At 40.6% G+C, this 26469-nt stretch overlaps 1 protein-coding gene across 8 annotated transcripts in view; it reads left to right on the top strand.

The window, feature by feature from the left end:
• The window catches only part of myo16 (myosin XVI), a 121994-nt gene extending 112020 nt beyond the window's left edge, over positions 1 to 9974 (top strand). For 5 of the 8 annotated variants that reach the window (XM_085385685.1, XM_085385686.1, XM_085385687.1 and 2 more), the window contains exon 35: positions 7796 to 9974. In XM_085385685.1, coding sequence (XP_085241811.1) covers positions 7796 to 7966 — 171 coding nt within the window. In that variant the 3' untranslated portion in view covers positions 7967 to 9974. Of the gene's footprint in view, positions 1 to 4251; positions 7732 to 7795 lie in introns of those variants that run through there. The other 3 variants (XR_014908045.1, XM_085385690.1, XM_085385688.1) reach the window with 3 other exon arrangements.
• The last annotated feature ends 16495 nt before the right edge of the window (positions 9975 to 26469 follow it).

Raw genomic sequence — 26469 nt, 5'->3', positions numbered from 1 at the left:
TCAAAATTGCAAAGCTTCTGAAGCGTGATCATCGAACAATCAAGCGTTTCATTCAAGATAGTCAACAGGGTCGCAAGAAGCGTGTGGAAAAATCAAGGCGCAAAATAACTGCCCATGAACTGAGAAAAGTCAAGCGTGCAGCTGCCAAGATGCCACTTGCCACCAGTTTGGCCATATTTCAGAGCTGCAACATCACTGGAGTGCCCAAAAGCACAAGGTGTGCAATACTCAGAGACATGGCCAAGGTAAGAAAGGCTGAAAGACGACCACCACTGAACAAGACACACAAGCTGAAACGTCAAGACTGGGCCAAGAAATATCTCAAGACTGGTTTTTCTAAGGTTTTATGGACTGATGAAATGAGAGTGAGTCTTGATGGGCCAGATGGATGGGCCCGTGGCTGGATTGGTAAAGGGCAGAGAGCTCCAGTCCGACTCAGACGCCAGCAAGGTGGAGGTGGAGTACTGGTTTGGGCTGGTATCATCAAAGATGAGCTTGTGGGGCCTTTTCGGGTTGAGGATGGAGTCAAGCTCAACTCCCAGTCCTACTGCCAGTTTCTGGAAGACACCTTCTTCAAGCAGTGGTACAGGAAGAAGTCTGCATCCTTCAAGAAAAACATGATTTTCATGCAGGACAATGCTCCATCACACGCGTCCAAGTACTCCACAGCATGGCTGGCAAGAAAGGGTATAAAAGAAGAAAAACGAATGACATGGCCACCTTGTTCACCTGATCTGAACCCCATTGAGAACCTGTGGTCCATCATCAAATGTGAGATTTACAAGGAGGGAAAACAGTACACCTCTCTGAACAGTGTCTGGGAGGCTGTGGTTGCTGCTGCATGCAATGTTGATGGTGAACAGATCAAAACACTGACAGAATCCATGGATGGCAGGCTTTTGAGTGTCCTTGCAAAGAAAGGTGGCTATATTGGTCGCTGATTGGTTTTTGTTTTGTTTTTGAATGTCAGAAATGTATATTTGTGAATGTGGAGATGTTATATTGGTTTCACTGGTAAAAATCAATAATTGAAATGGGTATATATTTGTTTTTTGTTAAGTTGCCTAATAATTATGCACAGTAATAGTCACCTGCACACACAGATATCCCCCTAAAATAGCTAAAACTAAAAACAAACTAAAAACTACTTCCAAAAACATTCAGCTTTGATATTAATGAGTTTTTTGGGTTCATTGAGAACATGGTTGTTGTTCAATAATAAAATTATTCCTCAAAAATACAACTTGCCTAATAATTCTGCACTCCCTGTATAAGGTTTCTGTTTGGGTTTGTTGACATTTTAAGTGGACAGGGAAGTGGCCTCTTTCAGTGGCATGCATCACTTGTGATGTGAGCTTTTTGTGCTTCCAAGGACAGGTGTATAATTACAGGATAAAATATTTTTGGTTTATATTTGTTTAGTTTTTTGCACTCATATGCTTACATGAATGCACATACTCTGAATCTCATTATGTTGAGCTCATTAACTACCGTATGGTTGTAGACGAACCTTTTGAAAACTGAGCCTTACCACTGACTGATGAATGTGTGTCATAGAAAGTCTAATTTTAACTTTTAAGATGATGCACACAGGTGGAGCACAGATGAAAAATTGGTTTTATTTTACATGTTTAAAAAAAAACCCCACATCATAGTTTGGGGCCTGTACCAAAGTTAGCAGGAAAGAACTCAACTGAATAAATAAAGCAACTTATCAAAATAACAAATAAAACCAATTTAAACTTCCAGAAAAAAAGTGACATAGCAGATGAGAGAAAAAAAGGGCAACAAATCAAATCAGTCCAAAACAAGCAACACCTATACCTATAGTTTTCGTTATGTCTGTGAAGGTTCTCAGTCATCCAGGTCATCGTAGTCTAAAGCTACATTCACACTGCAGGCGAAAGCGCATCAAATCCGACTTTTTTGACCCTATGCGACCCATATCCGATCATGGTGTGACAGTGTGAACGGCACAAATCCGATATTTTCAAATCTGATCTGGGTCACTTTCGTATGTGGTACTGAATCCGATGCATATCTGATGTTTCAGAAAGCGACAGTTGTTTGAACGGTCAGGTCGCATTAAATCCGTCTTTTACGTCACTGACACAAGACAGACGCCAATTATCAGCACCCGAGAAGACATCGTGAACGATTCCTGGCCATCCAGTGAAACTGTTGGGAAGACAGCGTTGGAGAAACGTGACTATTTTATTTGTACTGTATAATCTGCAGATTCTGACAGAAATCTGCAACTATCCTTTGAAGCACCGCTCCTCTCTGAAACAGCAATAAGGATCATTATTAGGCCATATGTAAATAACAAAATAACTTAAAGCAAAATTGGGAAACGTAAAATCCGAAACAAGTCTTTATATTAACGGCCATCAGTCAAACAAGACTGTTTGGTCTGGGTCTAAACAGAGCGCGTTGTGTGTGACGTCTTCTTTTTGCGCATGTTGGCCGCCTTGAGGGTTCACACTAGAGCACGTTTGCTGTCACATTTTATTTGTAGTGTGAAGAAGCAGACAAAAAATCTGATTTGATCAAAAAATTGGAATTGAGCATTAAGACCTGCAGTGTGAACGTAGCCTAAGAAGCTTGGAAAGAAAAGTGCCATCTGAGAAGCTTCTTCAGTTCTAAGAGCAATTGGTGGGACCCAGATTTAAGCCCTATAGGGAGTGTCCCTACGAGGGTCACTAATCACACGAGCCAAGATGTGAAAACGAGTGTGCGTCACAATCAGCCAAGGTTTTGGGTGAACCCATTATGATGCTAAGTCGACTAATTCTTCTAAATTTGAAAATCCACACTGGAATGACTGAAAATGCTTACATTCCTGTATTGCGCATGCATGAAATGTAAGACGATTCGACCTGCTCATTTCCGGCTCTTTGAAATTTTGCAGCAAAATGTTGAGGAAAAGCACCGAGTTTTTTTAATGGACTAACAATGAGGTGGAGTTGTTGCTGCGAGTAACACAAAAGTACAAAGTTGCAAAAGCGAGTGAGAATTAAAGAATTTGAAGAAAAGCTATCTGGACCATGTACAGACTGATATTGATCTTTAAAAGGGCTGTCAAAATTGAGAGCAAACAAAACAATTGCTGCATAATGCGCTCCGCCATCTCAGTTTAACTGGTCACATGACTGCATCATATGACTAAAATGCGTCATCGTTTTAAAAAGTCTCAGTTTATGCAGTCTCCACTGCGCTGCAAAAACGCCGTTTTCAAATGTATCTGCTTTGGAGAGCGTTTTCAAAAAGCTCAATTTTCCTTGACCAAAAACGCCGTTTCAGTGTGAGCGGAAAGCCAAAGCGGAGAGAAAAAGATGCTTTTTCAAATAAAAATGTATTAGTGTGGACATGGCCTCAGAACATTATGTGACTTATTGTGATCAACTGACCCAAGGTGTGAGTGGGCGTTAATGCTCCTGGGTTGGGATCTCAAAACTGGATTGTAGATGGCAGACAGTTGGTGTCGTAAGCCACCGCCTCTGTTCAAATATGATCATTCACAGTGGACATAGATGGCTTTCATTCCTCTTTCAAACCATCTGTCTTTGTCCAAAATGTGAACACTGGCATCCTTGAAAGAGTGACCTTTGTCCTTTAGATGCAGGTGTACATCTGAGTCTTGTGCTGTCAAGGTGGCTCTTCTATGTTGCGTTTATCTCTCTTAGAACTGAAGAAGCTTCTTGGATGAGAGATGAAATGTCTTCAAGAACTTAAAGAATTCCAGATGCTTTTCTTTTGCTTTTTGCAGGAAGAGCCGCACAGGAAGAAAGAAACTTTGCACTTGAGAGAGTAGGGTTTAAATCCAATATCACACAAAAACTTAACACTGGCTTCTTTTTGGCTTCTTTCTTTTGAGTTGTTCTGTGTTTAATGCACAAAGAAGCAAAGGACGTTCTGTTCCACTCTCAGAAGAGTTCAGCGCACGCTATTCGTAGGTAAACTTCACTAGAGATGTAAAGGCACGCTGTGTACCCACTTGACAATCCTCAGGTTGATGAAATATTTTATCGCTCCATTCAGAATTGGATGAGTTCACCTTGTGCATTGAGTATCTGAAGCCTGTTTGTGATTGCTTAGTGCTCCTTTCTTACAGCATTTTAAAGTGTGAAGCACATGTAACCATCTACTTTGGACTAGGCTGTTGTCTTGTACATAAATGCCTGTTTTCTTTCTCTTTCTATGAATCTAATGAGCTTGGCTGTTATTCTCACTGCCTCCTATATTTTCCAGAGGGGTCATCTCAACTTTTCTCCATTCGGTGCGGGGGCTGCCCTCTAAAACAGCGAGGGGGGCACAGGGGGTGGGCTCGCTGTGAGCCCTCGTGCACATGTAGGGATGTGGTGAGTGTACGTCATGCCGTGCCCCTCTCTGCCCTTAATCGCAGTGTTTTTCATCAATCCAGTGTGCAGTCAAATCAGTAATGATTCATAAAACTTCCAGAAGGTTTGTCTGAGTCAAAATTAAAATGGCAAAAATGTGTTTATGGAGTAAGAAGGGAATTTATTGTTTTAGCTTTTATGGAAATCGGTGGCTGCGGTTACCTGAAATTAATTCTAGTTTAATATTACACAGGATGTGAAGTCTGAACTCATGGCTGAAAATAAGATGTAAAAATTCTAATCAGAATTTCTGGCAGTTGTCATAAAAAATCAAATCTTCTGAAAATATGGGTCACTGGAGAAGCATTTTTGAAAACCACTGCTGTTGCAGGACATCATCTCGGCTCTCAGGAGTCAGAGGAATCCTGAGTCGATGACATTTACGCTCTTCTTTTTTTATCCCTCATTTCTGGAAGGAAACTGCAGCTCACAGGTTAAATAGATCTGAATACCCACACATGTGGAGAAATCCTTAGGCAATTGCACTTGTTCCTTTTTGTTGCTGTCCTCCTCAGCACAAAAAGTCACTATACAGTGTTTTTCCTGAGAGTCTCAAGCTCGAGCTGCAGTTTTTATTGCTCTTCATCTGCTGGGATTTTTACGTTGCTGAATCCATCACTCGATTCCCTTTTAACCCTTCCTCAGACTCTCTCTGGCATCACTGCATCATCGCTGTTCACCGGTGTTTCGCTTTCTTGATCACCTTCATCACTGTGAGTTTATACACGATCGTGAGGTGGGAATAACTCTGTGCTAGACCGTTTTTATGTAGGTTTCTCAGAACTACTGGGATAAATAAAAAGGAAAGGATGAAGGAAGATGAATGGGCAGCTCATTTAAGAATGAATGGACTGGTTTGTTTGGGTCTTCGCCGTGAATAGCGAGCAGCAGTCTAGACTAATTATATAAAGACTTGACAGACTGCTAAATGATTGAATGGTACAAAGATTGATATTTTTGTTTATCCCTTCAGACAATGACTTGGCAGGGCATTTGAAATAGGAGTGGTCACATGTGCTACTCGGGAACATGTGACATGTGACACCTATTCTTAAAATGTATCGGACTAGACAGAGATCCTTACATGACTCCACAGGAACTATTCAGGGGAATATCAAAGGAAAACATCACACATAAGTCATCCCGAGATAGCAACATATCATCCTGTCTGCAGTTTCTTTTATTCTACTTGTTTTATTCTCTTTGATCGACCTGTCCTTGGCCACCCAGTTATAGAAATATTAGCTGTTTAGTGACCTTTCTCTTTTTTTCTATCTGCTTTGACTAACACATAAAAGAAACTCTTTTGGAATTTCATGTGTTATTGTTTGTCAGATAATAAAAAATGCAATTTATATTCTGTGAAATCCTTTCTAAGTCATATCTAGTGCTGTGGGTACAAACAATCAGAGAACGCGGTGTTTTAGTTTTCTGTATCTGAGGGTGTATACACAGTAGCGTGCATGCAGTAGCTGTTTACACCTGGGAATGTGTGCGTTTTATGTGGAAAAGCTCTGAGCTTATTGGAATATTTTGTGGCCTCGGGATATCCTTCCTGTGAGTGACAGTTTGGAATGACTACTATCCCACATTACCATGCTATTACCATAACAATCCATTCACATGTTGGTATGGATCTAAACCCATCCCCCCACCACTTCCCCCAACACAGAAGGGTGTGGTTTAGATTTCAGAGTGCTGTTATCAAATCATTGGACATCCTCTTCCCTCCCTGAAGGACCTGTACAGCACTCGCTGTCTCAAGAGGGCACGCAGCATCCTACGGGACTGCACACACCCAGGACACCGGGTGTTTAAGCTGCTGCCGTCTGGCAGGAGGTTCAGGCTGCTGAGGTCCCGAACAAATAGACTCAAGGACAGCTTTTACAACAGGGCAATAGCCCTGATCAATGTAAATAGCTGACCTGACTGGATACCTCCCTGGACTTTTTAGGGGGAGGTAACAATGTTTAAAACGATAACAATAATATTTATATTTATAACAAGGTGCAATAATAATTAATGTGCAATAATAACAGTGTGCAATACACATACACTTATTCTTCTTTTTTATACTAAGTTAATATACTGTGTTGTGTTGTTTGTTACGTTGTGATGTGTCATATCGTGTCGTGTTGTGTTATATGTAGTGCCGACGTAGGACAGTTTTTCCAATTTCATTGTACTACTGTACTATGTATGACTGTGCAATGACAATAAAGAGTTATCTTATCTTATCTGGAGTAAAGTCGCCATCAGACAGCTTTGAAATGTCAAAAAGCGATTTTATTTTCTAAACTTAACTTTGTCATCTCGCCTCGATGTCATGATGACATTTTGAAGACAAGCATTAAACTGTTTTACATTTCAGACATCAAGGCCAGAAACCGTAAATGTTTCACAGTTATTAATTTGAAAAAAACTGTATCTGATGTTTACTGTGTGTGTGTCTCTGTGTATGTGTCTGTCCATGAACAGTACAGTCATGCATTGCAGAGGGACACAGTGTTCCTACTTATTTTCTGTTCCAGTAGCCGGTGTTCCTCGCTGGCGCCAGTGCAAAGAATAGCCTGGCAGGGAGGTGTAAATTATGGATTAGCTTGTTGAGTATTGTGCTAGTGCAGGCAATCTATCTCAATGTATGTTTGAGCGTTTGGGTGTGCATGTATAGTAGGTATGTGCAGGTATGTTTGTCAGAGTATCCAATCGGTGCAATGTTTTTTCCCCGGTCTGTGTGTGTGTGTGGCATAGCCTATGACTCCCTCACTAAACACATGACATGTTTGGCAGTTGACTTGGAAAATGTTACATTATAGGTACTACTGAGCTGATTTAGCTCACTGCTCGTACTTCAGCAGAGTGGAAAAACTGATAGGTGTGAAGAGAAACAACTTTGTTAATAGTTGTTTCATAGGGCCCGTGGGAGCACTTAAAGGTGTTTTTGAAGCTTTACATCGTCAGTAGCAAGCAGTAGGTTTAGGGTGCAGCAGTGGGGGTAAGGAAAGTTGAAATCACAGAGAGAGAGAGAGAGTGTTTTCATAGTATTTATTAAAATGAACAAAACAACAGTGGGATATTTGGATCTTTGTCTTAAAAGCGTTCACCTTTGAGCTCTTTTTTCTTAGGCCACCAGCTGCCAGCATAACACCCCTACCTCCCAGTTTCTAATCAGGTTTGGATGACCAGGCTGTTGTTGTTGTTTTTTTTGCCCTGTTAATGTTATTATTTTTATGATGCTTGTGCAGTCACTGTTTAATATCCCACCCCTCCGCTCCGATCATGGCTTGTCAATTGGACTTCCTGTCGTTAATCTTTTGGATTTTTCAGTGTGCTGCATCTCCTCAGCAAACCCTAGCCTCCTTTCCTAACCTTGTATTCTTCCTTCTGTGCCCCAGGTGTTCCAGCGGCTACGTCTGTCCAACGGGGATGAGAGCGCCGCCCTTGGAGAGCTTCTGCGATGGCGGCGATTGCAGTGTGAGGGGCGGAGTGACTGGAAGCGCCGCCCACCTAAGTCCCCACCCCTGCCCCCCACACTGCTCTGGACCAACAGGAAGGCCCCTCCATGATGGAGGTTTTCTGATAAAGTCACATACGTTGGCTATGAAGTTCCTCCCTCTTTCTTCAGCCACACTTCCACGAGCTTTTCAATTTTATTCGTTTCCCTTTTTTTTGTTTGTTTTTGATCTGTTAACCTCTGTCCCCATTGACTAAGCTGAAGCTCCAAGAATGAGCCTAGTCCGTGGGGTGAAGGTCCTGCTTTTTCCCTTTGCACTCAACTGTGGGGGATTCCCTTACTTATGTGATAGAAACTCAGCACCATGTGACAGCTAACTGATACTAACTGATATCCATGAAAAATGACTGCAAAGCAGAAAAAGAATAGATGCGGGATAGTCTGTGATGACATATATGATCAAAAAGAGAAAAACACTGACTTGTCTATTTATTTTCAGCTCTTCTAAGATGAAATGACTGACGCTGATCAATAGGAGGCTTACAAGCAAAGTAGTTGACCTGGGGTTTAGATGCCGAATGGCCATCTGATTTGGATCGTATGGCCTCATAAGATGAGCTGCTGCATTAAAATGAGCTCCACTCTAAAACCCGGTGCTGATTATACTTGACGTGCTGTGATGTTCCCGTGTGATGCTTTCTCATATGTGCACACCTCAGAAAGTCTCAGAAAGTTTACAAGTCAACCAACGCCTCTGGAGACCTTCAGTTTTGAACAACACTTTACTGGCTTAGACATGGGACCTTTTTCAGGTACACAGCTCTCATTTAGCGTCTCATGTGTGGGCTCTAAGTGCTACTGCAGCCCTGGCAGCAAGGGGCCCGGGGTCAGGGTAACCTCAGTATTATCCCAAGGTGCACTTCTCTTCCCCCTTGTTACCACCAGCCTGTGAGAAAGCCCTCTGGCCAATCCTAAACTACTGCACTTACCTTTACTAGGAGACGGGGATCCAACTAATGAGCATACTTTGGCTTTATGTATAAAGGTAAAGCTGAGATTTTAAAAAAAGAAAAGAAAAAAAAAGCTTTAGCCGATAGGTATTTAGTTCATGTTCTGAACATGAAACTCTGTGCCAAAGTGATACAATGTGTGAAAGCTATATCTAAACTAACAAGTATAGTTATTAAAACTGATGCGTACGGTAGTCTCCTTATGCTTGTATACTGTATGTACAGACTGACAAATGACCAAATCATAGCTGTTGTTGCAGTTCACTGGTGATCCTGTGTGGACTAAAAACATTAAAAAGTGTTTAAAATGGGTATAAAACTGTTCACACTCTTAACGTGTCTCATCAGCATCTGAACAGGTTAATGCGTTTTTCAGGAGACCTCACGCACAGATGAACCTGATTATTGTACAGATCCCTACTTCGTTGTTGTGTCCTCGCAGGCGCCTATTTTTTACCTTCTCTGTCCTGTCCTCATCTTCTTTTCCTTTCCCGTACTTGACCCAAAACAAACAGACCCCCTTGCCCTTTCCCCTACTTGACCCACCCCACCTCCTCCAGTGGATCAAACCGGCTTTACGGGTGTTTCCATGGTAGCCACAGTGTAAATAGTGAATGGTGTCATATGTTTTAGCTTTTACTATAGAAGAAAAGCACGGCGGTTGACCTTGAAGATGAAAGACAAGGATGAGTATATAATACTGTGTATGGTGAAACTGAGATTGAAGAATGTCTCGGGTTAGATGCAATGCTGAGAGAAAGAGGTCTATTTTAAGATGTGAATATCTTTTCTTTTTTTTCTTTTTTTTAGAACGACTGTCTATGGTTATGAAAATTCGTTTATACTCTATTTAATGATTTGTTTATTCCCCTTCGACCCCATTGTTCTGCTCCCTGATGCAATGCAGATGTTCTAAATGTATATGGATGTTTTATTGCACAATGTTTATGTGGTGTTGTGTTGACCTCTGTAATGGGCTGGGTGTGTCTAGACAAGGTGTTCGATCTTTAAAGATCCAGTCTGAATTGTTAGAGCCTCCAAGTATCAATAGCTCTAATAGATTTCTCATTCCCACTGATCACCCACAAGGCATTTAAATTGGTTCAGAATTGCAAATTAGCAGCGCCATCGCAGGATCGATTTCAGTTGTTGTCGGCGTGCGAAGGTGCACAAATATTCAAGAACCCGTTGAAGGCGAACTTGCCCAGTTGTGTTTTGGTCTGACTGGCTGAATGTACAAATGCAAAATTTTTATTCCACCATCCTGTGCACATCTTTGAATCTCTTTGTATCTTATTACCGGAACATGCGCCTGAATCAAAACAGTGTACCTAACTGCTTAATGTGATTATTGTCTTCAGAAGTTGTGTATGCAGTTCATTTTTTTTCAAGCAAGTATAAGGTATTGATTTGCCCCATATATCACACCTTGTGCACTGTGATTTGGGGCTGCATGAGCACTGCAATGGAGAAATATATCAAACATTTTCACACAAGTAGTTGTGTGTTTCATCTGCGATCAAACAAAAGACAGGAACCAAGACTAAGCTCGTCAACCTTGCTAATGCCATTGAAAGAATTTCTAGCTTTGGTATTTATCCTTCAGTATAATCAGAGTTATGGTTGGTCGTGTGCAGTTTTGTGTATACTTATGTTTATGGAAGTCATGAAATGAGGACATTTTTAAATTGTATTTTAAAGCATATCAGTGGTTTTTACCTTGCATGACCACATGTTGGGTGTCCTCCCCATATAACATGCTCGTGCAGAAAAGATAAAGGCTGTCTAATGTGAAGAACTGCTTCCCTCTGCACTGTGAATCACTCCACTGTCCCCCACTGTCTCGGCTAAACACATCATCCATCCATATCCACATAAACCCATCTGCTAATATGTCCACTTCATCACATACAAATCTTGATGAATTCGCTCACTCTGAAGTAAGCTCCGGCAGCCAAAATACTGCCAGTCATATTCGTTAGCCAGGAATCTATAAATCCTCTGCTCTGAGATCACCTCTCTGGTGCTACTGCCAGTGTACAATGGCCATCTATTGTCTCCAGTCCACTTATAGTTGTCCAGAGAGACATGATATTTCAGCACTGCCTTTCATATTGTTGTTGTTGTTGTTGTTTTTTTTTTTATTGTAATCTTTCTTTTGTACATGACATACAGTATATTTTAATCTGCATACATATGTGTTTGTGGAAAGAAAAAAATGATTGTGATATTTCAGAATTATTATGTTCCCAATTTTTTAAGTACTGTACTTGTACAGCAATAAAGCACAATTGTGTCAATGCGAGTCTGTGTGTGTGTGTGTGTGTGTGTGTGTGTGTGTGTGTGTGTGTGTGTGTGTGTGTGTGTGTGTGTGTGTGTGTGTGTGTGTGTGTGTGTGTGTGTCTATATTTAAGTAGCCACTGTGACATTACCCATTGTTTGTAAAACCTAATTGTGAACCCTCAGTTTTAGCATTGACCTTTTTTCAAACACTCACAATCAAATGCAGCAATACAACTGTTTTAAGATGCCAGATTTAAATCCCCCTTCTACTTGCATTATTTGGCCGGCCGTGTCACTTGAGCATCGGCACAAAATCAGTTTCAGGAAAGAATAAATAAAAGTTCAGATAAAGCATATTTCTAAAAATAAAAAGTCTGTTTTGACAAAAGATTTTTCCGCTTGCTACAAAGTGTAACCTGTTTTTTTTTTTAACCCACATCTGCAAGCCTCCAGACAGTTCCTCTCTTGTCAGCCCATTACTCCATCACTTGCAAAATCAACAAACTGTGCAAGATGCTCTGCATAACTGCAATTTCAAATAAAAAGCTACAGCATTCAACTTTCTATGGAATTTAGTCACGTTTGACTATGATTCCTGTTGATTTCTCTTTTATTTAAATAGGGGTAGTTTTCAAGTTCAAAAAGTAGTAGTGGTGGGGTGACATAATGAAAAATGTGAACAGAATGGGATACAGATCATCCCAGACCCCTGACATGTCCTCTCTGCTCTCAAGGGATCACCAGATATTAAAAATGATAGTCATTTCTCATTTTATTGTTTTTTTGTGCTGGAAACCTCCCATCCCCTCGCACTCCCCTGCCAATTCCTGTCCTGGGTGTCACAGACACTAGCTGGTGACAAGTACCACACCAATAAAATTACTTTGACTTTTTGGATTCCATAGCAAGCCATATTATTTGTCAAATGATGACAGTAAAAATGCTCCAAAAGGCACCAGAAACATAGTTGAGATGGTTCTGATACTTTATAAACTTTCTAGTGAGTTAAACATTTTTATGTATGACCACAATGCTGCAATGTAGCTGCTTAAGTAAGCAAATAAAAGCAATGAATCCGTAAAGAAGTATAAGTACAACGTAATACAGTGATTAGTAATTAAAGTCCAATATTTGTCCAGTGTTTCCAGTGATGTACTTTGGTGGGGCTTTTTTTATGTGTGCGCATGTGTGTATGTGTCTTAATATTTCCATGAAGCACACATTATGACAAGAGGAGCGCAATACATGCAGTGTTGAGCATAATGCTTGGTTGAAGTGACATTTCCCATGATGAGAGGGTGTGCTTCTAGCTATTTACTAACCTGTGGTTTTTCAGTTAGTAATCAGGTCAAGACAAGCAGGATTCAGTTGTCTGTTTGTTTTCCAATCTACCAAAAAAAGTGTTTGCCTCAAGCGTCACTGGAAAGCTTCACCTCAGAGGGGGGGAGCCAGCGTTTGAAGTTGATGCCTTAGTGTGTATCAATGTAGACGGCTTCTATCAAAGGGCACTAACACACGCACTGCCAGGTGTGTCAACTGTGTACTCTGGAGTTAGAAACGTCATCATCAAGTCACATTAAATTTATATTGCCCAGTTAAACAAACTGGCATAACTTTGGATTATTATAGTTGGATTATTGGTTGTTAATAGAACTGCATTGGGGTTTTCGTTCATTCTGTAGCAATCGTATAAACATACAAACGCAAATACAAACAATTTTAGATATTGGTTTGAGGTTTTATATTTAACATATATTTTAACATATATTTACATGGTAGCCCTACAAATCTCACAAAGCTCTTTAGTCATGCAGAAGATCTTATCAAGTGTTTCTTTATCAGAATAGCAGAATACTGAACAGTCTTAACCTCTTAGAAAAACACACATTCATTTGTATTTGCTCATTTAGTTGCTTCTAATGCACGCAAGGATAATGGTAACTGTAAATATTTATCCTAATAAAACTTGCATAATGTATGCGTGCTAGAATATTCCTCCAAAAATATTAGCAGTTCAACAAACTTTTGCTTGCACACTGCAGGATCCTGTAGAAAAACCGGAAAATGTTTGTAGATGCCACTTTGTGGGGGATAAAATATCAACTTTGAATTACAATCAGATTTGGAAGGTTTGGATGATTCAGGCTGAACCATTTTAACTGATTATATGGGTGCAAAACATGCTGAAGAGTGAAAAGGCATTTCTAATAACAAGTGAATCACAAATAAGTCACTTAGAAGTGACTCGTTGTACATGTGAGGTCAAGTAGCATTTGATGACAAGTTCCAGTGAGTCTGTTTCTGCCTAAGGCATTTGTTTTTCTTCCTTGAGTACCTTCCAAGGAAAAACCTCAGAAGTTAAAAAAACACAGCCAATGCAAAAATGCCTGAAACTCAAGTTCTGAACTGTATATGTGCTGTTGGTGTCTTTTGGAACATTTTAATAGATTATCTGACTGATTTTTTTTGTATCTTGCTGTGTTGTAAAGCCATCCAAGAAGTTTGTGCCTCACTTTGGATAAGTTGTGTTCCAGTTTTTTATTAGTCTGTTACTTAGTAATAATTAGAAAGTATGTATTATCCCCATACAGTATTTTAGTGCAGCTTGCTTTAACCAAGCTAGGTACCCTTAGCTAATAATTTAGTAACATAGTAATTACCACTCCAACTTCTGCTTTTGAAAGAAAACACAAGACAGTTCTATGATGCTAATATTGCTAAAGAAGCTTTAAAATGATGAGTAAAAGAGGTACGCTATAAGCACACTCACTATAGAACATTTGCTGTAATTATCCTTTAATAAATAAAATCATTATTATTCATTTCACACGCTCTGTAATATAACAAAATAAGAATGCATGAAACCTCAGCTTTTAATGTTCTGTGACTATTTCAGCAATAATGTGCAAAACAACTTTTTTTGTCTTCCTTTCTTTTCATAAAAAAATCCACTTTAAGAGTTAACACAGGGGCAATGGAGGTATTCTCATCCACTGTTTGACCATCAATCTAAATCTTACTCCCCAGCATCTGAGGTCTCTTCTCTAATTTATCTCTTCCACCATAAGTGGCACGAGGGCCATTCCGTCATTTTTTCAGGGTTGAAAAGATCCACCATCACATGGGAGGAGGGGATAAATGACCCAGAGGCAATTTAGACTGAACAGCCCTTCGACAGTACACCAGCTAGCACTGAATCAAAGAAGCCTCCTTTTCTTTGTTTCCCATTTAGGTCCCTATGTGGTCAAGTTTGCCTTTATTTATCCTTTGTTTTGTCTTATTCACTTTGCTCTTCATTATTCCCCAAAGGATACCCTGAAGATCAATTTGTATCCATCTATGCCCAATAGTAGTATTTGTCTGAGTTCTGTGGCTTGTTAAAAACAACAGCAAGCGAAGAACCTGACTGAGGTGAGGCCAGGGTAACCATCTGACACTTTCAAGTATAGTAGCGACAGAAAATACATTTAATTTTGACAACTGACCCTCTACTAAATCCCACTGCTCAACAGGAATCAAAGAACAAGCTTTGGATCTAGGAAAATTTGGTAAAAGTACAATATCCAAACTGGCTAGTTTGTATGCAAGCTGTATGTGAGAGAAATACAGTTAAATGCGGACAAAAGTGGAAAATGTCTGCCTGACGAAATACCGAAGTTCAGCAAAGCAAGTGAAAATCTTATGAGGCAAATGCTGTATTAGATTTTGCACCGAGTTACTTGAGCTTGTGAAACAGCTGCTCATACAAAAGAGTGTCCTCTATAAATAGATAATAATGGATAAAATCAACTTTAGTTACAGGTTCCTGGTCCTAATACATCCTGGTTCACTGTCACACTGCCAGGATGTACTGGATCGTACCACTTTTTCATATGTTCATATGCAAAAAATGTGTTAAAGGCCAATACAAGTCATCTGATGTGGTTCCATGTCTCGTCCATGTTACATATCAATCATGCGATGAGGATGCTGACTGCCTCTCCGTCAGAGACACAAGTTTAACAACTAAACACCAGAAACAGCGTTTACATCCTAACACGTGACAGAATGTAAAGCAAAACGCAACGAACGGATAACTTTTTGGAACTTATCTGTGACTCCATCTTGTTGTTCACTTGCAGGTCCTGGAAATGTCCACAAAAAAGTACAAGCCAAGCAACGCTAAGACTGAATAAATAAACTTTAGATCTTTGCTGTGTTTGTTTTTGAGCATATCAAGAGTTGTGTTTTGTATGTGCTTGGCTGAACTCAAAAACAAAGTTCCCATTCGCAGTATTCTGGACCCTGTCCATTAGTCAACACAAATAAATGATGCTTGCAATCAGTATTTGCATAAAATGTTTGCATCATCTCATGCCAGATTGTTATTGTTCCCAGGAAGCACTGAGTGGTTGCTCAACAGAGTGTGTGGGAGTGGTGGGAAATAGGGGACTACCGTATGTAGCATGCACAATGGGAAGGAGAGATTGATTATCCATGCTTGTTTCAGTCTCCCTCAGGTCACTTTTCTAAGGACCTTTCTTTGCCTCTGTTTGTTATATGTTAAATTTACATTAAAAACCCACTTCCACAAGTAAACTCATACCACTTGATGAGATAGTCTATATGACTATGTGGAGTGGAAACAAAGGAAATGCACTTGTAACTCCAGCTCACATGTGTACCCAAAAGGGGTTTTGTGAGACTGCCTATTTAATCAGTGGATACATACACATAGAGGTAAGACTAAACATGCATTGTTGAATTCAGAAGAGATATTTATGCATGAAAATCTTAGGTACATGTAATAGGCTAAGCCAACGAGAGAGAAACCATCTTCTCCGATTTGTTCCGTGGACCTCGCCTTTGTGTGGTGGCCAAGCTTTCATCCTTCATTTGTCTCTGCTGTCACCAGCAAAATGACAGATAAGAGAAAAACCCACATCATTTATATTTAACATCTGAGGGAGACACAATGACAAATGTGGGCAGGAAATACCCTGAAATTTTCTTTTTGATCATATTTACCTAAAAAGATCTTGAGTTACAGCCTCCCTTGACTAACCACCCCCGAAATGCAAATGACAATCAGAACCACACAGTGCTGTAGCGCTTTTTAATCAACTATTAGTTAACTATCTAATCAACCATTTGCCAACTAATTAAATCTCGTAATTGCCCTACTTAATAGGTAAAAGTGATTTAATTAGCATGGCTGGCTTGTCTTTAAGGGTGAAAGGAGAAATGCAGAGTGGTGCAATGACGGGCAGCTCGGTCCATCCTAATTTGCTTTTGAGTCACCTGTAGGTCATCTGCATTTATTATCTGTCAAGAAAACTGAAGACAAGGAGATGGCAAGCACAGAAGCAAACATTACAAGAATGTGTGCACATCAGTACAGTACAATATGTGTGTTTATATGTTGAGATTATGTATCGGAAATTCAGGAGCAATATCATGCCTCCAAACACACTCCTTCCCGTTGTCATCTATATAGGTTCCCCCAGTTCTGCAAGCTGTTCATTCGCCTTTACGTGCCCCACCCTCCCTCCCTCCTTGATCTCAGTTCTTTAACTTCTTCATTTCTAGTTAGTGCGTGGGCAACTGCCAGGCCCGGGAGCCATCGGCAGTCCCCTTCGAGGCCTTCCCCAAACCGCAGCTCAATTCATGTCAAAGCATTCACTTTTACCTACTAAAACACTGTCAAACCTAAAATGATGACGTGGGCCCAGCTAGTGAAATAATATGTATAGGTGTAGATATTCTTTGTGGGCCAGCATCATATTTTCATTTTGTGATTTTATTAATTGGTGTGGACCAAAGTGCCCATTGGTACAGCCTGGTATAGTTCTGACATGTAAAAATGTATACAAACCTCTCCCATAGCAGAAAAAAGGTTGTGACTCACTGTGTGGAACTGTTTTTTTTTTTTTTTTGGATGATGACTAAATAAATAAAAAAATTTAAATATTAAATATTAAAATAGCTTAGGTTAAAGCGTATTTCTGTATTGGGGCGGTGTCATTATTCAGTAGAGATTGAATAATGACACCGCCCGCCCCATACTTAATCCCAGAGCTCCAAACAAGCTTCATGAATATGAAACATTTTATCTGATGTGATGACATTTAAGTGGAAAGCTGGGCGGGAGTAGGGCAGTAGGTGTAAGATGGCTACTTTAGAGAGAAATATAGTATATAAGGCAAAAAAAGGTTTATACAATACAAGAATAAGATCAAAAGTGTCCATCTTTGTTCTTCAACACATCCTGAACTCTCTTACGCAAGCTTTCTTTAAGTAGTTTTCAGGAATAGCTCTCCAGGCTTCTCGAAAGACACTGAAAGCTCTTCTTTGGCTTTGACTGCCTTTTGGTTCTGTTCTCTGTCAAAATGACCCCACACTGCTTCAGTAATGATGAGGTCCAGGCTGTGGGGAGGCCAATGCATGACTGACAGCGTTCCACTGTTTGCTGTTTTGTCTAGATACATTTTTACTGCATGTTTGGGGTCATCGTTGAAAAATAATCAGATGCTTGAATTCACTCCATATGACCTGTTGGCCATGAGTTTCAGTCCAGCTCGTGTGTAATTTGGCATATATCAGCCTTTTGTCCCTGTTGGAGAAGATGCAGGGCCAGATGCAGCTCTCGGGTCATGTCTCGGGTCTTTGTTGGATTTTTTCCTCTTTTTTAAGGACATTAATTTCATTTCTGCTTATCTGCTGTAGATAGTTTTGTAGGCCTTCCACTTCTTTTGTCATTCACTTGACAAGTTAAATTCTCTGAGGCCACCCTCCACACCGCGCTGAGACATGCTAAGTTTTCAGACAATCACCTTGTAGCTGCAAAAACATAATTGTGCATGTTAAACTGTCAAAGGAGCTTGCAAAGAAAAGCGTCTGGACTTCTTTAAGTTGCTTGAAGACGTTTCACCTCTCATCCGAGAAGCTTCTTCAGTTCTAAGGTCAAATGGTGGAGAGTCCCAGATATAAACCTAGTGGGAGTATCCCCCCACAGAGGGACAAAAGGACCCCCTGATGATCCTCTAATCGCCTGAGCCAAGGTGTGAAACTGGGTGTGGGTCCCAATCAGCCGGAGTTTCGGGTGAGTTCATTGTGAAACCTGGCCCCACCTTATCATGCGAATTCCTGAGATCAGATGGCCCAGGATGTGAGTGGGCGTTAAGGCGCCTGGGAAGGGATCTCAAAACTGGATTATAGATGGCAGAGAGTTGGTGTCGTAAACCACCGCCTCTGTTCAAAGATGGTCGCTCACAGTGGACATAGATGGCTTCTTTCACTCCCTTCCCAGACGCCTTAACGCCCACTCACATCCTGGGCCATCTGATCTCAGGAATTCGCATGATAAGGTGGGGCCAGGTTTCACAATGAACTCACCCGAAACTCTGGCTGATTGGGACCCACACCCAGTTTCACACCTTGGCTCAGGCGATTAGAGGATCATCAGGGGGTCCTTTTGTCCCTCTGTGGGGGACACTCCCACTAGGTTTATATCTGGGACTCTCCACCATTTGACCTTAGAACTGAAGAAGCTTCTCGGATGAGAGGTGAAACGTCTTCAAGTAACTTAATGAAGTCCAGACGCTTTTCTTTGCAAGCTCCTTTGACTACGATGACCTGGATGACTGAGAACCTTCACAGACATGTTAAACTGTATTATTTGTAATATTTTTCATAGCTTCAACTAACAAAATGGAAACAAATTTTTAAAAAAAATTGCGATAACCTGTTTATACCAAAGTTATATAAAGATGTGATTCATAGTTCAGCATTAAGTGAACAAACAAACAGAAAACATTCCTCTAAAAATGGTCAAGTGCAAACACTGGACCAAAAAATAATGAAAAATTAGCCAGTGTACAAAGTAAAACTGTTGCTCAAGACCACTTTAAAAAAAAGCTCACCAAAGTCTGGCGCCTGGGGGAAAAATACAGAGAAATGAGGGGTGACTTGAGGCTTTTGCACACTACTGCTCATTATACTTGAAGATTTCTGCTTTTGTTAAATAATACAAGAATGAAAAATGACATAACAGTGTTAATTTAAAACAGCCAAATCTATTTAGTAGATAACAACCTTGAGTACACATCTGCAAATGCAATCATCCAGATTTAAACACACACAAGACATGTTTGCATACATTACAGCAAGCAAACTAAACTGCAACTAAATAAGGCTTATTTTTCTTTTTAACCATTCAGTCGTCCATCCATTCACTCTGCATCTCAGATGGGATTTCTGGCACCAACCCAGTTCGAGTCCTCCCCTTTGATAGGTCTCACCCCCTCCCCATACGATCCAAATATTCTAATGAGAACACTCTGTTTCTCTGTTAGATCTGTGTATTAGTATACAGAAGGCATGGCACAAGAGTTCTCTGTGAGAAGCAGGTGGGGGACACCACACAGAGACACTCACATACACACAAGCTGGACAAAATCCTCTGTCATCTGATTTGTGTCACATTGTGATGCCTGCTCTCTAGGGTATTGGTGGGGAAAAAAAGGCATTGGGATTAAATACTTATGTGGGATTTGCTGTGTTTTGCTGTTTTATATTAGATGCATGTGTATGTGTTCACACACACACAAATAGTTAATACTTACTGTTCCATTACTAAGTTCCATTACTTTAAGAGGTTTAGTTCCCGAAATATTTGCACTGATGACGGCTTAAATAATGTGTGAAACTTTCAAACACGCACAGTAAAATAACTGTTAGACATCACAGTTGGTAGTGCATGCTCACTTGCAAGGAAATTAGCATTACTATGTCTTTTTTCTTTTCTAGACAGTGCCAGATATTTGGCTGATAACACAGAAGGGTTTAACAAGGCGCATACCTCACTAACAGCGAGGTTAATTAAAGAAACACACACCCGTTTGTGTACCCAAATGAAGAAATGTTTGTACACATGGTGTTCTCTAAGTGTGAGTCTGCCTTTCGAAAGTGTTATCTTGCTTTGTATATTGTGTATTGAGTTCTGCCTGCATAATAATCACAGCACTCTCTGGGTTGCTAGGTTTTCCATCATCTTAGTTACTGCTTCAGTGTTTTCAGCAGCACTTTTGAGTTCACCGAATCTGCACACCATCGAGAAACCTTAATGAAGACAGGAGTCTTTCCTTTCTACTTTATTGGCTGTAGTGACATGCAGTGTGCATATGTTTTATGTATTTGTTCAGGTTTTGTTGGACGAGTTGGAGATGCATTTTTGTTACAGTTTTTCTAATACAGGCACGCATCTCTGTTTTTTGTTGTTGTTGGGGTTTTTTTTTACATGTATAGAGCAACTGAAATGAAAGAATCCCCTGTGTTTCCTTAAAGAAACTGTAAGCCATGTAGGATCACATCTGGGAACTTCTTTTAAAGCCACGTGAAGGAAATGGAAAAAGAGCCATAACTTTAATGTGTTTGTGACTGAAACGGACATTAATGGGCTTTCTAGTCAAATCCAATAAAAAAAGGTTATTGAAATATTAAGCAACTTTGACACAAGATGAAATGTCACAAGCAGGACACGGTTTAAGCGCCTCCTTATCTAAGGTCCTTGGCAAATCTGGAAGTTGCATTTCTTAGCTGACCTTCTAAATCCAGTCTTGTTGCATAAAACTATTCCAGGATTGCATAACATAGTTCATAACCTGAAAATAACTGCTTTTATAGATATAGTCCAAAGGGCTGCATATAAAAAAAATACCTAATTTTTGCTTTTTAGGCTCAGCATAGCATCATTTTAAGTATGTGACATATGTTCTATTAATGTTAATGTATTAAAAATGAGATATTGGGGTTTTAATGAATGAGCTAAAAGAACAAACTGGAATAAGCTGTGTGTCTGTCCAAATACTTATGGTCTGAACTGTACAGTTTAACACATTTATAAAAGAGCTCATCTGTCTCTGACATTACTCGTTCTCTCCCTCTGCTTTGCTATCAAAAGTGATAAGACACACACTCTTTGCATTCACAGAGAGAAAGTTTTCCCATCTCTCCTTGTTCCACAACTGGCTGACATGACAGTAGTAGGTCACCTTGCTCTGGTCATATGAGGTGTTGAGAAGAACTCAAACTTGCGTCTGACACTGTGCCTGGGGCTCATCGTACCCAGGCTGGGAACAGAACGTTATGCAGCTGAAGGCGGGTTTAATTTGGACTGCTTAACACCCCGTGCTCTCCAGAGCTGTCAAAGCTGCACAGAGAGGATGCCTTTCTCTCAGTCGGCTGAACTACATAGATAGAAGCATTCGCCCTTAACACATGCAGACACAGAACAAGACAGAGTTTTCCCCTGTCAGGGGAAATACTGCTCCGCTCTTGACAGGACCATTTTTGATAAGTGAAGATATGCTTTTCATCGAGAGATTATGGAGGTAAACTCCTGTAGTTCACCTCCATGCTCCTGTAGGTGAACAGGAGCAAGAGACAAATCTGGGAATAAGAATAAACTTTGCTAAGCATGCTTTTATTGTGCAGAGAGATCTGTTCTTGCAGCCTCTGACACTAATGACGTGCACACAGAAGTTTATATATGATGGCAGTTACACATATAAACCATTTTACAGTTACAGTCATGTGCTGAACATAGCTGAAGTGAGTGTCCCCATTGTTCCTCAATTATCCTTACTTGTGAAAAAGACCCAAAAGAATAAAGCAAATGGATACAAACATCTAAAATTATCATTACACCTACTTCACTTTCCACAAATAGGCTATATAGTATCACATATAATAATTCTCATTCTAGTGATGGTTTTATCGCTACATAATGTATGTGGCTTGTCTTAATTTTGATTGGCAGTAGTTCTGTGTTTCACTGTCTGCTCCTGCCTCTGCCTCATCTTTCTGTTAGTGCCGTTCCCTCGTTTGAGTGTGAGTCCTGCCTGTGTGTCTAGTGTTTGTTTTTTGATAACTTTTTGTTTTACTTTAAACGTAATTTTCTTTGATATCCTATGTTTGTTTTACTTCCTCTGATTCCCTGATTGTTAACACCCGTGTCCTTTAATTTCCCAGTGTATTAATAGTCCTGTCTCAGTGTCTAAATCGTCTCCCACTTTGTCCTTGTCAGATCATCTCCTGTTGGTATATTTCATTACCATTTATGTGGCATTTGCTTATTTTTTTGAGGCTTTTTAAATCAGTCAGTTAATGGCTTGCTATTTTTGCTTTACCTTGTCTCTGCCTTGGTGCCCTGCATTTCTGTCTTCTCTGCATTACTACACTCTTTGGCAGACTTTTTGTTTTTCTTAAAGGGAACTTGATTTTGGCTGTACATTTCTAGATTTTTTCCAAAGGATGCTGATTGGTCAGCTGAGACTTTCCAACAGGAATCATTCCCCACTGTGATGCCTTGATCCAAAGATGATTACAACATCTCTGTGCTGGTTTAAGTGGTCAGTAGTGACTGCTGTCAGATGTGAATTTCTCTCCTGCTGCATATTTAAAGTGTAATGTGTAAAACAATTAACAATATCTATTGCCTTTACCCGTTCTGTTTAAAATAATAATAATAATAAAGTTTACCTGAAAAACAAAGTTAGGTTACAGCTCCACAGGGCACCAGATGCAATAGGAAATTCCATGAGTGGATGCTCTCCTGTTTAGAATTTTTTGGATAACACACAGTCTTATCTGCAACTGTGACAGCATACTTGATCCACCGTGGCCCCTCTGACGCTTGCTCTGAATCTGCAAAGTGTTGTGAATGGTGTTTAGACAGGAACAGAAGCCTGCTGCTGCTGTGGGAATACTATGAGATAGCAGGACCTTTGATAACTCAGGAGATTACATACCAAACATCCAGAGGGATTTGGGGGGCACTTTACATTCTGATGACTTCTAAACCATCTAAAAATAATGGGTGGACTGGACAACTGATGCTGACATCAAAGACCTGCATTTAGTGGCAGATAATTGATGATAAACTTCAGTTTGTGCAAAGGAAGAGAGTGACTGATGTTCATAGAAGTCTCTATTGCTCAGTCAGTGTCTGGACCTGTCCTCTTTTTTTGAAGTTAGCCATAACAAGACGACCAGCACCCCACAGTCTGCTGCAATCCACAGGCAGAAAGATCAGCTTGAGGAGAGCGCGGTCATCAAGTTCTACTAAAGTTCAATCAGATTCAGCAGGGGCCCGCCTCTTACCTCAGCCTACCCCATTTCATACCTGTGTTTTGTGTGTGTGTCCTGGAGAGAGAGGGAGAGAGAGGCTGGGGTTTTCAGGTTGTGTTTAATACACAAGAGGAGTGGTGCTGGTCGGGGGTGGGGCATCTGTTGTAAGAGGTGGGGGTGGGGAGTCGGGGGGAGGCACAGACCCTTAGGGAGAATGACCTCAGGGTCAAAACAACAGGAAGGAAGTCACATGACCCATTCAAGTTGAGGTAGAAACCCTGATAAACAGAGAGGGAGAAAGAGTGAGCATGAGTAAGTGGGGGTGGGGTAGGGGTGGGATCTTCTTTTCACTCTTGTTTTTCCCACTAGCTCTGACACAGGTGTCTGCAGACATGCTTGGCGCCTGTCCAGGTGTGGATTGCGACATCGAGACCATTACAAGAAAACCAGAAGGTCAATGGTTGAAGGAAACAGACTCAGAATGAAACAAAAAGCACAAATACTCATTTCTTTCCTTTCATCTTTTTATTCTTGTTCACTATTAAGTCATATAAGTGATAGTTTTTGCAACCAAGGAAGAGGCGTTATCGATAACAATAAAGAAGTGATGCTGCCTAGCAACAATTAGCTTTCTGATGTCCTCTAATCGGATGTGGTCTCTTTGCGAGTCTGTGAGACACCTCAGGAAATGTTATGTTTTGGTAGTCGAGTTGGCTTTGAAAGGTGGAGAAAATGGGTGGGGCTGATTTCTCTTCCCCCTTTTTTATGATAGAGGTCCAGGTCAATAGACAGGATAAACTGTGGACATTAATGACAAGTTATTGGTCCCTTAAGTCCTAATAGCACAGTAGTGTAATATGGCGGTCATATAAAAGCAGGTTGTAAGAACTGCTGGTTTATTAGTGGGTTGTTAAACTCTGGCCTTTTGATGTTTCTTATGTGCGACATCTCTCTGAGGTCATTTGCAAATGGACAAGACTGCTAAGCGTGCTTTGAAATCTGTAGCAGGGTTAATGTTTGGCATTAGCAGAGAAGATTTGACAAGTTTTGATGGGCGCAGCTCATGTTCAACTCTGCTACTGAACCAACAAATGCATTTTCCTTATAAATGTGGCCCCATTTAAGTATAAATAAAAAGACTTTTCATCAGTATAAAGATTTATTGGCATTGTTACAACAAAGAAATACTCACCCAAACAAAAATGTCCTTACTTTTTGTGCTAATTTTATTTATCTATTTTCAATTATTTATAGCAATTTAGCCACTTTACCATGTAAGCTTGTGCGAACTGGAAATACAACTAACCTGTTGTATTTTAACAACAACAAAAACCTTAAAGCCAGTGTACTAATGATACCATTATGTAGCCACCTAGCTATCACGCCATGTTTTTTTATTAGCATTTTATAACTGTCATCTTGGGACATATACAAATAATATGAATGGCACGTGGAGTCTCCTAACCGCTCAGACTTCAGCTTTGTTTCGGTGTCTGTGCAGCACTGGTCTAGTTTTGCGTATATACCCTGTGGCTGTATGATCTCTCCACTCCCTCTGTCTGCCCTGATAGCAATCAGCGGAAGTCTTTATGACTTCCGTTATGGCTGAATAATCATTGTGTGCACTGGGCTTGCACACACACGCGCAGTCACGCACACACATGTGCATTGACACATGCACTATTCACACGTGTGCACTGCTGCTGGACACCACATTACGTGTAAGATACAGGAGGGAGATTATTAGCTTCCTGAAGAGCTGATTGGACTGGCAGTGGTGGGGCAGCACACATAGAAGGCAGGTTAAGGTCAGCGGTGATATGGATTGGCCAGAAATGGAGAGTTTTGAGAGGGTTGTGGAAAATGAAGTAGACTGGAGGAAGTGAACACAATATTGTTTTAGGTCAAGAGGCTCTTTGATCAAGGACACACTACAGCCAGTATGCCAAAACATTAAAACTGCCCTAACCTTGAACCTGCTACCACTGTCAGAGACTGTTATTTGCATGGATAATTATCAAGGTTTTAGTGTGTATGCCCATGCAGATATGAAAGGTCATCTCTGCAACAAACACAAAAAGTGCACACAGCGCCGAAATGTCCAGTATTCCTGTTATCAGCTTCCCAATGGTAATTACTGTGTGTAAAGCCAAATATCTGAGTGTGTGTGTGTCTGTTCGTCTTTGTGTGGTGTCCAGTGCGCATGCTTGTACAGCTAATAACTGAAAGTACAGGTAGACCATACAAGGTCATAGTGTACCTGGGGCTTTACACGTGACTCAAGGTGCATTACGAAATTAAAGTTGGATGATGGAAGTCAAAAACCGATAAAGTGCAAATTGACTTTAAACCTGCCACGATTTTTTTTCATCTAAACATTGGTACTTCATTTGTACTCTTGTGACTTGTTGGAATCTGTGTGATATATTGTCAGTGGAGGGATAAGCTCATCGTATTCTCATTACCACAGAGGAAAACAGACAACGCGCACGCAGACAGCTTCTTGTAATCGCAAACACATCCCTTTCACTGCCTGTTTTGCACAAACACATTTGCCCAATCCTGCCCTAAGCACAGTTTTGTTCCAATGAGTGCAAGTGGGTTTGAAAACAAATGACGTGCTTGGTCTTTTATTATGTTCCGGACACTGTTTTTCCTGAGGCTGGAATGTGGACAGGAATGTGTTGTTGCTCTGCAAGCGCTCAAAGGGAGAAAAACCTATCAACCTATCATGCTCAAGGAAGAAGGGGGAGACAAGAGAGACATGCAGGGAGAAACAGATTGAAATAGGGACTTAAAGAAATGCAGAAGTGGGGGGAAAAACTACTTGGAGACAAACAGCGCATTACTGTTAAGAGTAAACCAGGGGATAGTGAAATCTCTTCCCTGTGGTTGGAGTAGTGATGGAAGGCTTGCTTCTTTTTACTGGCTGACTCCCTCACTCTCTCTCACTCTCTCTCTCTCTGTCTGTTTCTGGTTTTCATTACAGCTGTTGTGATGCTTTGTGCTTCAGCCATGCCAGCACTTGCATAACTGCCTGCCTGTTATTGGGCTGCTAGTCTAAACTTTGGTCCTATTAGATTTTCTCTACCTTAATGTACAGTTATATATAATGCACTTTCAAAGTACTGAGTGGAAATCAGCTCGAGCAGCAGCACTGAAATGTGAGGCCTACATCCAGCTGTCAACACAGGCTTTCCTTGAAAGCATTCAC

Source organism: Rhamphochromis longiceps, linkage group LG16 (genome assembly GCF_057381845.1).
Source record: "Rhamphochromis longiceps isolate RC_006_pf linkage group LG16, R_longiceps_female_GT1.1, whole genome shotgun sequence".
Classification (NCBI taxonomy): domain Eukaryota; kingdom Metazoa; phylum Chordata; class Actinopteri; order Cichliformes; family Cichlidae; genus Rhamphochromis; species Rhamphochromis longiceps.
This window is presented reverse-complemented; position numbering and strand designations above follow the sequence as displayed.